Here is a 12,945-nt window from a genome sequence, read left to right on the forward strand (position 1 = left end):
AAAGAGATTATCATGGTAAGGGCAAGTATTGGTTTGGGGCCACATGATTTGAGTCACAAGGTAACTGACTATGTACTGCTACTTCCATCTGACATTGCTTCTCTCACAAATTGATATTTCTAAGAATGAGGGGAACAGAAAAAAATCATATGGACAATAACAAAGAAATCAGTTAGCAGAGGGAGCTCAAAATAGGTCCTTTGGAGGCTTTAATTACATGAGGGACACAGCAAGAATAAAAAAGCAACAAATGAGAATACAGCTGACAAATAAAGGTCAGAATAGAATAACAAGGAAGAGAAATAACTATGAGAACAAAGCAAAGAAAAATGTTTTAGAAAAAGGTACTCTAAAAGAAAATGACTGAAAACAAGAGAGTGGGAGGAAAGGAGAGTAGGGAAGGTTTTGAACAAGTCACTTAACTGAAGTGGAAATAGAGAAGGTACCATTTCAACAATCTAGCTAGCAGCTGCTGTGGGGGGTGTAAAATCAACGACAACCAGCTCACAGAATGCTGCAAAACCCAGGTTCTTTTGATCTGCTTTACTGAGGAAAGCAACGTTAAGGGATTAACAATCCTACTTTAATCCAGCATACAAATATCACTCACTTAGTTCAGGGGAAAAAGCCAGCACCATGAACTGCAGAGCAAATACAAACAAATTACAAACATCGATAGATGGGCACATACAATTCATAGTTACCAACATCTAAGTTCAGCCCCGGAGCTCATAACAAGGGCTGGCCCAGAACCACTGCTTGTGGGTAAGAGCTCCAAAAAATAGGAAGCCCACCCCTGGTTTTATATCTTTTTCAGGGTCAAGGGTGAGTCACACATGTGACTCACCCACATGACCTAAAATCATCACAAAGAGGCGACTTAAACCCACGTGGTCTAAAAGCCTGTGATGTCACAAACATGTCACTCAAACACATGTAAATTAGGTTTTCCCTTGAGGCAAGAAAGTCATCAAGGGCTCCTAATTTAATCAAGGAAATATAGGCCAAACTCTTCAGGGGCACTTGGTTGAACTAAGTGCTGAGAGTCCGTTTTGATTGCCAATACAGGTACAAAAATAGAAGTAACAGAAGCAAGAAAAATAAATAAATTAAATTGAGGTGGCAGGTAGGGGGGAGAAGGTAGGGGTAAAGAACAAAGTAAAAAGTGCACAGCAGAGAACAAAAGAAAACCTACAAAGAAGCAAAGAAAAGATGGACAACTTTCAACATAAGATGCAGTATTTAATAAATAGGCTTTCTTGAAATGATAAGTTATTGCTATATATTCTGAATCTTCTCCTATATTCTGCTGTGCACATGGCATTTTTTTCTTTTCTTATTCTATATTTATGTTGATAATGTTTCTTTTTCTTTTCTTATTATGTATTTAAGTTTTAGTATTTGTCTACATTTTTAGTGAGGAAAATACATACACATCTAGAAGAGTATAAAAGTCTTCTAAATTTAAAAAAGAAATATAACTCTAATAGGATATGGAGGGGGAGGGGATAAAGGAGGGATCTTTAGAAAGGAGGGTGAGGGAATAGGTTAAAAGGGGTATAAATGGGTCTTTAGATTTATAAGAATGGGAGGATAAGGGAGGGAGCTTTAGGGGGAGGTGGATGGAATAGGTCAAAAGGATATACAAAAGAGTGTTTAGATTTAGGGGAATGGGAGAGTAAGGGAGAGATTGCTGGAGTGGGGCTAGGTTAAGAAATAGGAGGGCAAGGTAGCAGGTAGAAGTAAGTAGAGAATGTGGGAGAGATAGGAAAAAGGAAATATGCACAAACATAAAAACAAGATTAGGAATAGAATCTTTTAGGGAAAGTGTATGTTTATATATGTATGTATACATGTATGTATATATCAATACCTATATATAAATATATCCATGCTCAGTTTTAACTGTGGGGTAGTGGAGAGTGGGGAGAAAGGGAGAAAAAAGAACAAAGTAAAAGGTATACGGCAGAGTACAAAAGAAAACCTACAAGGAAGCACAGAAAATATGGACAGCTTTCAACTTAATGCACGGTATTTTGTATATAGGCTTTCTTGAAATGATAAGTTATTGCTATATATTTTGAATCCTCTCCTACGTTCTACTGTGCATGACATTATTTTCCATTTAAGTTTATATGTTTCTTTTTCTTTTCATATTATCTATTTAAGTTTTAGTATTTGTCTAGAATTTAAAAAAGAAAGAATAAAAATAAGGTATAAGAACTTAGAAAAGGGTACAACAATAGGAAGATTGAGGGGAGTGCCAACACCAAAGTAATTAAAGCAAAACTAATCCGAAGGGGGAAAGGGCTGATTGAAAGAGAAAGGAGATTGTTTAAAAAGTGACATTAAAGAAATAATGGGGTAAAAAAAACAAGCCTGACCATAATAATTCTAAGTAATACATATAATTTTATAATTTATAAATAAATCATAATTTTAAACAGTCCAAGAGGACTTGAGTTCACATTGTCCCTCAGATCCTTATTGGTTATGTGACCCTGGTCAAGTATGAACTTCTTGGCCTCAGTTTCTTCACTTATAAAATGGAGACAGTAGTAACACTTGCCTCACAGGGTTGGTTAACATATGTAAAGGGCTTTGCAAACCTTAAAACATTATATAAAAATGCTGAATCAGGGAATTATGGACTAATACCATTAATGAATGTTGATTCGACAATTTTATGGCAGGTAGGTGGCACACTGATTAAAGCACTGGACTTGGATTCAGGAAGACCTAAATTCAAATCTGGCCTCGGACGCTTACCCTGTTCACTTCTTTCTGCCTCAGTTTCTGCAGCTACGAAATCGAAATAATAACAGCAACCACCTTGTAGATTTGTTGCGAGGATCACATGAGGTAATATTTATAGACTACTTAGCACAGCGTTTGGCACATAGTAGGCACTATATAAATGCTTATTCCTTTATTCCCCCTTATATAAATTTTGATTAAAAGAGTATCAAAACATATATTATGTTTTTGAATGTACATATGTGTGTGTATCTGAATATATGCACTGTATTCATGATGATTGAGCTGGATTGAATTGAGTAGGCTTCTGGGAATCTGTCAAGGGGTAGAATTGTTGAGAGAAGAATTGCTTTCTAGCAATGGGGTGGGTGAAATTATCTTTTTCAGCTTCTGCAGAAGAAGTGGGACTGTTCCTTAATAGAGGCCTCTAGAGGGACAAAAATTTGATTTTCCCTGACATTGGGCTTCCAGGGTCTGGGGAGGGGAGGATGAGATGGTGTAATGGCAAGCAAAGTGTGACTTTTTATTGTTTTTTTTTCTTTTGCAGTGCTTCTCAGCACTAGGGCAATCAAGTGCCTTTGATTGAGTCTTGCCTTTGAATCAAGAGTCTTTGATGACCTGCTTAAGTCACCACAAGAAAGCCTAAGTCACATGAGTTTGAGTCACATGGTTGTGACGCCATCTGTGGGCTGACCCTGAAGAAGTGTATAGATACTCTGAGGTTAGCATTTTGTTTTGGGGCTCACTCAATGGAAGAATGTTCATGTGATTTGGCCAGACAAGACTCTGGGTAGCTGTTAAGGAGCCCCCTGGCTTTGAAAACCCAGATGGTTGGTGGTTCTTTCTCTCTGGTAACTATGTATGTATTACTATGGACAGACAGAAGCCCTGTCTGCTGATTTGTGTTATTTGCTCTATTTATATAATTTTTGCTTGTAATTTCTGTTTGTGTTTTCTCTGAAGTTCAGAGTGCTGACTTTTTCCCCTGAACTAAATGAATGATATATGTATGTTTAATTAAAGTAAGATTGCAAACCTCTTAAAGTTGTTTTCCTTAGAAAAGCAGATCAAAGAAACTGTGCTAGCAGACCTCCTGTGGCTTTATACCTCCACAGCAGCTGCAAGAAGCATTGTTGTTACAGATGGGGTCTGGAGCGGTGGTCTAACACCTAGCCCAATGCCTGACAATGAGTAGGCATTTAATAATGTGAAACTATAGTTCCCCCCAAAAAAGAGAAAGTTAGAGGGCTCTAATCCATATCTTCTGAATCCTAAACCAATGTTTCTTACGTGAAACCACATTGGATGCTCCATTGTGCAGGGGGATGGACGAGGTGACAGTTAAGGTCACTTTCAACTCTAGGATTCTGTGAGTCCTCAAAACTCCCCCATATCTTTGTACTATGCTTTATGTACTTCAGTATTTTGATGGACCTGTGAAATGACTGATACAATAATGCAAATTATAACTTGTCATATCTTCTCATCTGCGTTGGTAAGCAAAATGGGTTCTTAGCACTTAATTCAACCAAATCCCCTTGAAGAGTTTGGCCTTTGTTTCCTTGATTAGATTTGGGTGTCCTTGGTGCCTCCTTGCCTCAGGGGAGGGCTTAGTTTACACATGAGTTTGAGTGACATGTTTGGGACATCAGAGGCTTTTAGACCACGTGGGTTCAAGTCGCCTCTTTGTTGATGATTCTAGGTCACATGGGTGAGTCACATGTGTGACGCACCCTTGACCCTGAAAAAGATATAAAACCAGGTACTGACATTCTCTTTTTCAGAGCTCTTACCCACAGCAGTGGTGGCGCAAGTGACTCTGGGCCAGCCCTTGTTATGAGCTCCCAGGCTGAACCTAGATGTTGGTAACTATGAATCTGTATTTGGTTTGTCCATCAATGTTTGTAATTTGTTTAGGGCTCTCACTCACGGTGATGCTGATGCACAGACTCCAGGTAGCTGTAGCTACGAGCCCTCCAGCTTGTAAACCCACATGTTGAGACTTTGTTAAACTTTGGTAACTATGTATTGGGATTTGAATCAGACAAGGTCTGTCTGTCAATGTTTGTACTTTGTTTGTATTTTGTTCTGAAGTTCAGGATGCTAGTTTTTTCCCCTGAACTAAGTGAATGATATTTGTACGCTGAATTAAAATAAGCTTGTCAACCCCTTAACATTGCTTTCCTTAGCAAAGCAGATCAAAAGAACCTGTGCTTTTGCAGTGTGCTGGTAGCGTGCTTGTTGTTGGGCTTGTGTTGGTCTTTCACCCTCACAACAGCTGCTAGCCGGATTGTTGAAACATCATCCTAGACAAGTCTTTTTTTCAGGTTGTGTAAAATTCTATCTTGGTAGCACAGTGGATAGAGTGTCAGGTCTGGAGTCAGACCTGAATTCAAATCCAACCTTTGATTCTTAGTAACTGTGTGACTCAGACCAAGTTGCTTTACCTCTGTCAGCCACAGTTTCCTCATTTGTAAAATGGAAATAATAGTAATACCTACCTCCCAGGGATGTTCTGAGGATAAAATGAGATAATATTTCTAAAAGCACTCAGTTAATCATAAATCACTATACAAATGCTAGTGATGATGATGAAGATGGTGGTGATGGTGATGGTGGTGATGGTGGTGATGGTGGTGATGGTGGTGGTGGTGGGCCCACCCAATGCTTTGGAATCTTCCTTTAGAATATTATTCCCTTTGGATTGAATTCCCTTTGGAATCTTAACTTTGTGTCAATATCAGTGAGAGAGTACGTGGTCATTCTGCTGGTTTTCTGACGATCTTCTCTGTCAACCCACTGTCTCTCTGACAAAATCTTTTGTACCACTTCTCCTCTGTCATCTTTCACTGGTAATAATTACCTTGTCATGTCCATCATGTTCCTGTCCTTTGGATGACCTTCCCATGTTTGGCCATGGAAGCTTATGCTCTCCTTGCTTGTTTTAAATGATTGGCCCTGTTCAGTAACAAAGGAACAACTCAGAGATGGACTTAATGTTTAACCACATAATTTAACAATGAACAACTACTAGAAATTTCTTTGTAAATTTTAAAGCTCTATATTCATGGACTTATATGGAGGCAGGTATTTCAAACTTAGTTTCATGATGAAAATGAACTTGAAACTAGAGCCATAGAATTTCAGCCCTGGAACATACCTTTGTCATTGTTTTCCAGGCATTCGTTTGTGTCTGACTCTACGTGACCCCATGGACTTTTGTCCCTGGGGATTTCTTGGCAAAGACACCGGAGTGGTTTGCCATTTCTTTATCCAAGGAAGGCACATTAGGGGTCATTTAGACTAACTCTTACATGAACCATCTGCTTGGAAGTCATTGGTGACTTTACACAAGGCTATGAACAGTAGACACACAGGTCTCAAGAAGTGAATGTGTTGAGAAATCAGAGGGAGTGGCTGTAGCTTACTCACTCAATATATTTGTTGATGAAGGATAAAAGAGAGAAAGGACAAAAATTTGACCAGGATTAAAGAATAAATAAATCTTAGGCTTAGAACCCCCAAATGTGTCTATAGTTGAACAAAAGGAATCTCATACAAAAGAGAATGTGGACAACTGATTCATCCAGCTCTTAACAGGGGCCTAAGAAGACCACATGCTTCGGGAGTCAAAAGCTCAGGCTCAGCCAGGGTAAAAGCAATTATTCAATCTACCAACAGTGAACACTGGGAATGGTGGGAATTCGAGACTTAAACTGATTTTTTTTCTTCCTTTGATTCCACTAAAAATTTTTAATAACTTCTCCCCTTATCTACATAGATAATCAAATCCCTCCCTTTCAGCAGTTCCCCACTCACTCCTTAGCTTTCTTTTTTTCATTCCTCCAAACTAATCCATCTATGATAACCTTGTGTCAAAGCAACTATTTATGGATGACATGAATAGAGAAGCCAGAAGAGGCCTATGGAGGGATTAATGTTTTGATTCAAGTCCTGGGGAATGATCTAAATTGTACTGTATATGTCAAACTTTAAAGTTGTTGCATATTAACAACAGTAAGCCAATAGTATTGCCAGGAAAACAACCTAATGGGAAGAGAAAACAAGAGGGAAATGTAAAGTGTTTTGTCTTTTGCATGAGATGGGGAGAAAAATAAATAACTTGCACTATAGACAAGGAAGTGTGTTCAAACAAATGCATATTTTGCAGTCTTTATTAATTGTGTGTAGCCTTTAAGGGCCCACCGTATACAGAGCACCTTTCCTGGTTGCTGGCCACAGAAGTCAATCAGATATCACCCCTGCCCAGAAAGGACTCACAGTCTAACAAGATAAGCAATCCAAATATCTTTTTTTTTCAGTTAAACAAACATTTATTTCTACATGATATTTTATTTTCCCCAATTGAATTTTCAAACAGATTTTTAACATTTTTAGTGTTTTAATGAGAATTATTACTAATTATTCCATCAACCATGGCCTGCAGTAAGAAGAAACCATCCCAAGGGAACACAGTGCCACACAGTCCTCCTGTGTTCCCGCTACCCTAACCCTGAAGCTTTCCCCAAAATAGATTTATTCTCCCCTTCTAGTCCCCAAAGGTATAGCACCACAAATTCTCTTAGCTATGGAGATCTATAGGATGTTCAGGATTGGACAATTAGAATAGAATATTATAAGACTCATTTTTTCTTCATAGACGAAACAAAAAATTTCTTTCTAGCCTGCTTATCTGTGCAGCAGCTTCACTGGCAAATGACAAAGACACTAACTAGAGAACACATTGGCTGTGATAAACTTCAGTGCAAAGGGCAACAGGACACTCAGCTGTTCTCAAAGAAAAACCATGGCACATATCAGCAAAGGGCTTGGAGTTTCCAAAGCTAAGAATTTGTGCCTTGATCTGGACTTGTACCCTTCAGTATATGCTTTCGGTGATGATAACCTAAAAGATTTAGTGATTTAAACCAAGGAAGCAGAATCTGGTACCATGGCCAACCATGGCAAGGCCACCCAAAGGATAGGGGAGGGTCACATGGAGGGCAAGATTACAGTATACCACATTACCCATAGAAAACTTCACAAAAGTGATATAAATATGTCTTCAATGACATACATGATTGTGAGACATAAGGCCAGGTTACCATGGTCTAGAACATAACATAGAAATGTTAATTTGTAGTTTTCTAAGTCAATATGTGGCCCTTAGGGATTAGTTTCTATTTGAGTTTGATACTACTGGTCTAGAGTTTGGAATTTCTTCTTCCAGACACTTTGAGAAAAACCACAGATAGCTATGTTGAATGGCATAGATGGTATTTTGCCTGGAATCAGGTGGTATAGATTGGATGACTTCCAATGTCTTTCTAACACTAGGGGTAGCTGATGTTAGGTCATTCATAAGGCTGCACTCAGAATACTGTAATCGGTTCTTGCCATTAGGCAGACAGCGTTGTTTAATAGGGAAAGAACAGGACCTTCCAAAGTCAAGAGATGTAAAGCCTAGCTTTTTCTCAACTCTTATCTGCTGTTGTTCTTCATTCAGTGGATCCAAGATTAATTAAAGGATCATGTTGTTCTCAGAGTCCCTTATATAGCCAATAGTGGACATCTGCTTAACTTGCAAATTACATAGAGAGAATCAAAAATGTCACAAAGAAGTGATACAGATACTGATATGTATATGTACATATATACACAAGTAAGCACATATTATATAGCATGTACCCACACTCTGGTTTCAGTTCCCATCTAATTCCTCATGGCCTCTTTCTTTAACTGATAGACTCAAAGCAGAAAACAGGAAGAATAATTGCTATTCAGAGAATGTGGCAAAGGAAAATGCCCTTTTCTGATTAGATGACTTGACTTCTTTGCTTCTCCATCTCTGAATTGACATTAAGAAGTCTTGCTATTTCTCAGTAATAATAGCTGACATTTATATATAGCTTTGACATTTGCAAAGGGTTTTGTCCATGTAATTTCATTTGATCCCTACTCTCTTATATGGTGAGTACTATTAATACCTTCATTTTATAGACGAGAAAATGGAGGCTTAAGTGACTTGTCCAAGGTCAAATAGCCGATAAGTGCCTTTCACAGGATTAACCCAGGTCTTTTGATTCCAAGTCCAGCACTCTATCTTCCATGTCATATTGGCCCCTCTGCAAGGACAACACTCTCCAGAGCTGGCACTTTGTATTTTTTAAAGAAGAAAAGTATTTGGAGGCTATGTTATCTGGATAAAAATTATGAAATTTAATTTAAAAAGAATCCAAATTAGTCATTTATGTGTGCCATACTATACATCTACATAGTTAACTATGTGAGTTTCCATTATGAGTTTTGGCATCATCAAGACAACCACAGTTAACTGTTATTGACCTAAAGGGATGTATTCATGATAGAAAATATTCAATCCCAGATTGACTTTCCCTGAGGCTTAGTGGGCTGCTGCTTGCCACTGTCAGTCAGCATGTGTTGAGAACTACAAACTCATTCTAATATTTAGCCCTAAAACTCTGAGTGGAAAAGTAACTTTTTTAAAAATTAAGCTTTTCTTTAACCCACCTGTTCTTACAAGCTTTTTTCCCATCTCTTTTCTTTCCTTCACTGCCAAACATATTAAGATATATTCATTACCTCTACTTTATCACCACTTTTATTATCTTTTTATCACACAGCTTCTGAGATATGTATGCATATATTTGTATCTATACCTAAATTATGTGTATGTGCATATATATTTATGTATGACACATATATATGACACATACATGCATAAATTCATGAAATCCTCAATGAATTTCAAGCCAGGCATATTCTACTGGGTTTATCAAATTAAGATGCAAATTTCCAGAAGTCTCACTCATTAAAATGGTCTCTTTTGCTGATATTCACATCTTTTATGTGAATTTTAGGGTTTTCTCTACTCATTTTAATCTATTAATGTGGATAATTGATCATTTGCATAAACCCAAGGAGAAATGATGATTTTAAGCAAGGTGCCGCAGATTTATATAGAATATGTGAGTGGAGGAAGGTCTTTAAAATGTCATTGAATGATGCCATCTAAGCTGCTTTTGCCTCTAGGTGCTGTCAAATGGTGGAAGATAGTAAGCTTCTTTTCTCATTGGTCTCTATGATGAGCCAGCAAAGTGCTTATTTAAAGTATCTGTTAAAGTACCTTATTTTCTTTCACTCTTCTCCCATTCCCTTCACTTTCCACACACAACTGACTCAAGGTGAAAATTCTGTTCCCATTTAAAGAACAACATAAATTCACTATTTTTAAAAATAATTCATAATCCTTGTACCCTGTACCCTGCCACCACCTTTTGCAGAAACAAACTCCCAAATGGTGAGTCTTCTAAAATATATTTCCATTTTACCAAATCCTGAAGGCACCCAGGAACGACAGGAAATCAAATCTTCTACCCTCAATTGCTATCCGAAGGCAAATTAAGTGTATTGCAGTTTGCAGTGAATGCTTTTATAATGTGCCTCTCATGTCCAACAATGAGTCTAGCCTGGAGAAGGAATGGGTGGGATGTATGAAAAGACTGTTTCACTAGAAAGAAAAAATCATACAAAATAGAACAGGATATCACAGAAAATTTATCTTATTCAAGGGGAGAGAAGTAAGGGACAACACTGGGTTAGTTCAAAGAGAGCTGGCCTTGATGCCCGGAAGACCTGGGTTCAAGTCCTGCCTCTGACATATGCTAGTTGTATGACCCTGGGGAAGTCACTTAACCTCCGTTTGCCTCAGTTTCTTCATCTGTAAAATGGGGATAATAATAGTACCTATCTCCCAGGACTATTGTGAGAATTAAATGAGATAATAATTGTAAAGTGTTTAGCACAGTGCCTGGCACATAGTAAGCATTATATAAATGCTAGCTATTAATATTATTATTATTGTTTAACCTCTCAGTACCCCATTCTGCTAGAGAAGGAAATGGTAAATACTCTAGTACCTTTGCCAAGAAAACTCCAAAAGAGGTGATCAAGATTTGGATATGACTAAAAAAATTACTAAACAATAACAAACCGCATTCTATTCTCTATGATAAGCTGCAGAGAAGGGAACAACCTGCATTGATTGAGGAACTTTCCATAACTCCTACTTCCTTATGTTAATGAAATCACAGGTCTAGCTTCTATCCCTATTCATAAATAAAAGTGCCATTTATTTGGCAGCTCAGGAGTACAAAATCTGCGACAGGAAAATCAATTAAGAGAAAAGAAGGGATTTAAAGTGAGGCTTTTTTCTTGCTCACAATTCTTTGCAGAGCAGCTTTGACATCCTTATTTCTTAGAGAATAAATCAGAGGATTCAGCATTGGAGTGACAAGGGTGTAACAAACAGAAGCTATTTTACGTAACTCAGGGTTGTCAGGAGGTATGACATACACAAAAAAGACAGTCCCGTAGAGCAAACTTACAACCCCCAGGTGAGAACTACAGGTGGAGAAGGCTTTCTTTCGGCCCTCTGTAGAGCGGATTTTCAATATGGTAGATACAATGTAAGTGTAGGATACCAGGATGACTACAATTGTGGGAAAAATAATGACTCCAGCCAAAGTTAACGACACCATCTTGTGGAAAAAAATATTAGAACAGGAGATTCTTTCCATTGGGTGGGAATCACAGTAGAAATCATCAATGACCCGAGAGGCACAGAAAGACAGAGAGAAGGTCATGCTTACTTGGAGAATGGCCGTAAACCAGCCACAAAAATAGGAACCCAACACGAGCTGGGTGCAAAAGCATCTTGACATGCGGACAGTATAGAGCAGAGGAGAGCAGATGGCTACGAAGCGGTCATAGGCCATAGCTGACAAGACAAAGCCTTCTGTAACCATGAACAGGGCAAAGAGGAACAGCTGGATCACACAGCCTGTGAAGGAGATGGTATTTCTCATAGATAAGATATTGGCCATGGCCTTTAGTGCTATGGCAGAGGAGCAAGAGAGGTCAATGAAGGACAGGTTGCCTAGGAAGAAATACATTGGTGTGTTCAGCCGAGGGTCAATCAGGATAAGAGTTATTATGCCAGCATTTCCCAGAAAGACCATGCTATAGAGAAACAGAAAAAGCAGGAAGAGGAGAGAATGGAGCTCTGGGCGGATTCGGAATCCTACAAGAATGAAGTCGGTCACCACTGAATGGTTGTCTGTTCCCCTGTCATTCATGGCAAAGACCTGCTGAGGGACACAAGTCAAGGCGAAAAGTCAAGTCAATAAGCATTTTTAATGCCTACTATGTGCCAGGCACTATGCAAAGCTCTGTGGATGAAAAGCAAAGCAAAGCAGTCCTGCCCTCAAGGACCTCAAAATCTTTCAGCTTTGATCCTATTGTCATCAAGAATAACTTGCACAGATGACCCCTCTCTACACCTGCTTACCTTTTCACTTAATCTGCAGCATAATTGTATAGATCTGTATGGTGTAAACCTTGCTTTATTTTCCTTTTAAAATGGCCATTTCATGTTTTTTTTTCTTCTCTGTAATCCATTATTCCCACTTTAGGGCTTACTTGCCCTAATTTGCCTCATCCTATAATAGATCAGACAGCAAGAAGAACAGAATGGAATATGTTATTGATGGAGGTTGTAAAATCACCTTCTCCACTGATTTTTAGAAATAAGAAAATAGGACCAATGCTTTTATTCTTGAACAAGGCTATTTGATTTTTTTAAATGACAAAGACAATTTTTGATGTGTCCTATTGGGATGCATTGGTTTTATCCTACTGAACCTACTTTGATTTCAACATTAATAAAAATGTATTCAGTACTCAACTATGTGTATGAGCAGCAAGGGAGGAAAGGGAACGAGTATTTATGAAGTGCCTACTCTGTCCAAACACTGTGCTAAGCATTCTATAAATATATGTCATTTGATCCTTATAACAACCCTGGGAAGTAGGTGCTATATTATTGTCTCCATTCATATGAGGAAACTGAGACAGAGGTGAAGAGAGGTGCCCAAGGTCACACAGCAAATAAGTATTCAAGGACAGATTTGAACTCAGGTCCTCCTGACCCCAGGCCTAGCATTCCCTATCCATTATGTCACCTAGCTGCATAGGATAGTAGAGAGAGATAGCCTGAGAATAAGGAAAACCTGGGCTCATGCCCTGCTTCTGATGCACGCTCCTCATGTAACACCAGAAAAGTCAACTAACCTTTCAGTGGTCCAGACAACTCCATCAGATTTTAAA

General features: G+C 38.4%; 1 protein-coding gene across 1 annotated transcript; it reads right to left on the reverse strand.

Annotated features, from left to right (window-relative positions):
- Nucleotides 1–10,973: 10,973 nt before the first annotated feature.
- On the reverse strand, nt 10,974–11,924 carry LOC118849699 (olfactory receptor 9K2-like). The gene has a single exon (XM_036758652.1). The coding sequence runs from the start codon at nt 11,913–11,915 to the stop codon at nt 10,974–10,976; it is 942 nt and encodes a 313-aa protein (XP_036614547.1). The 5' UTR covers nt 11,916–11,924.
- Nucleotides 11,925–12,945: the final 1,021 nt, after the last annotated feature.

Source organism: Trichosurus vulpecula, chromosome 5 (genome assembly GCF_011100635.1).
Source record: "Trichosurus vulpecula isolate mTriVul1 chromosome 5, mTriVul1.pri, whole genome shotgun sequence".
NCBI lineage: Eukaryota > Metazoa > Chordata > Mammalia > Diprotodontia > Phalangeridae > Trichosurus > Trichosurus vulpecula.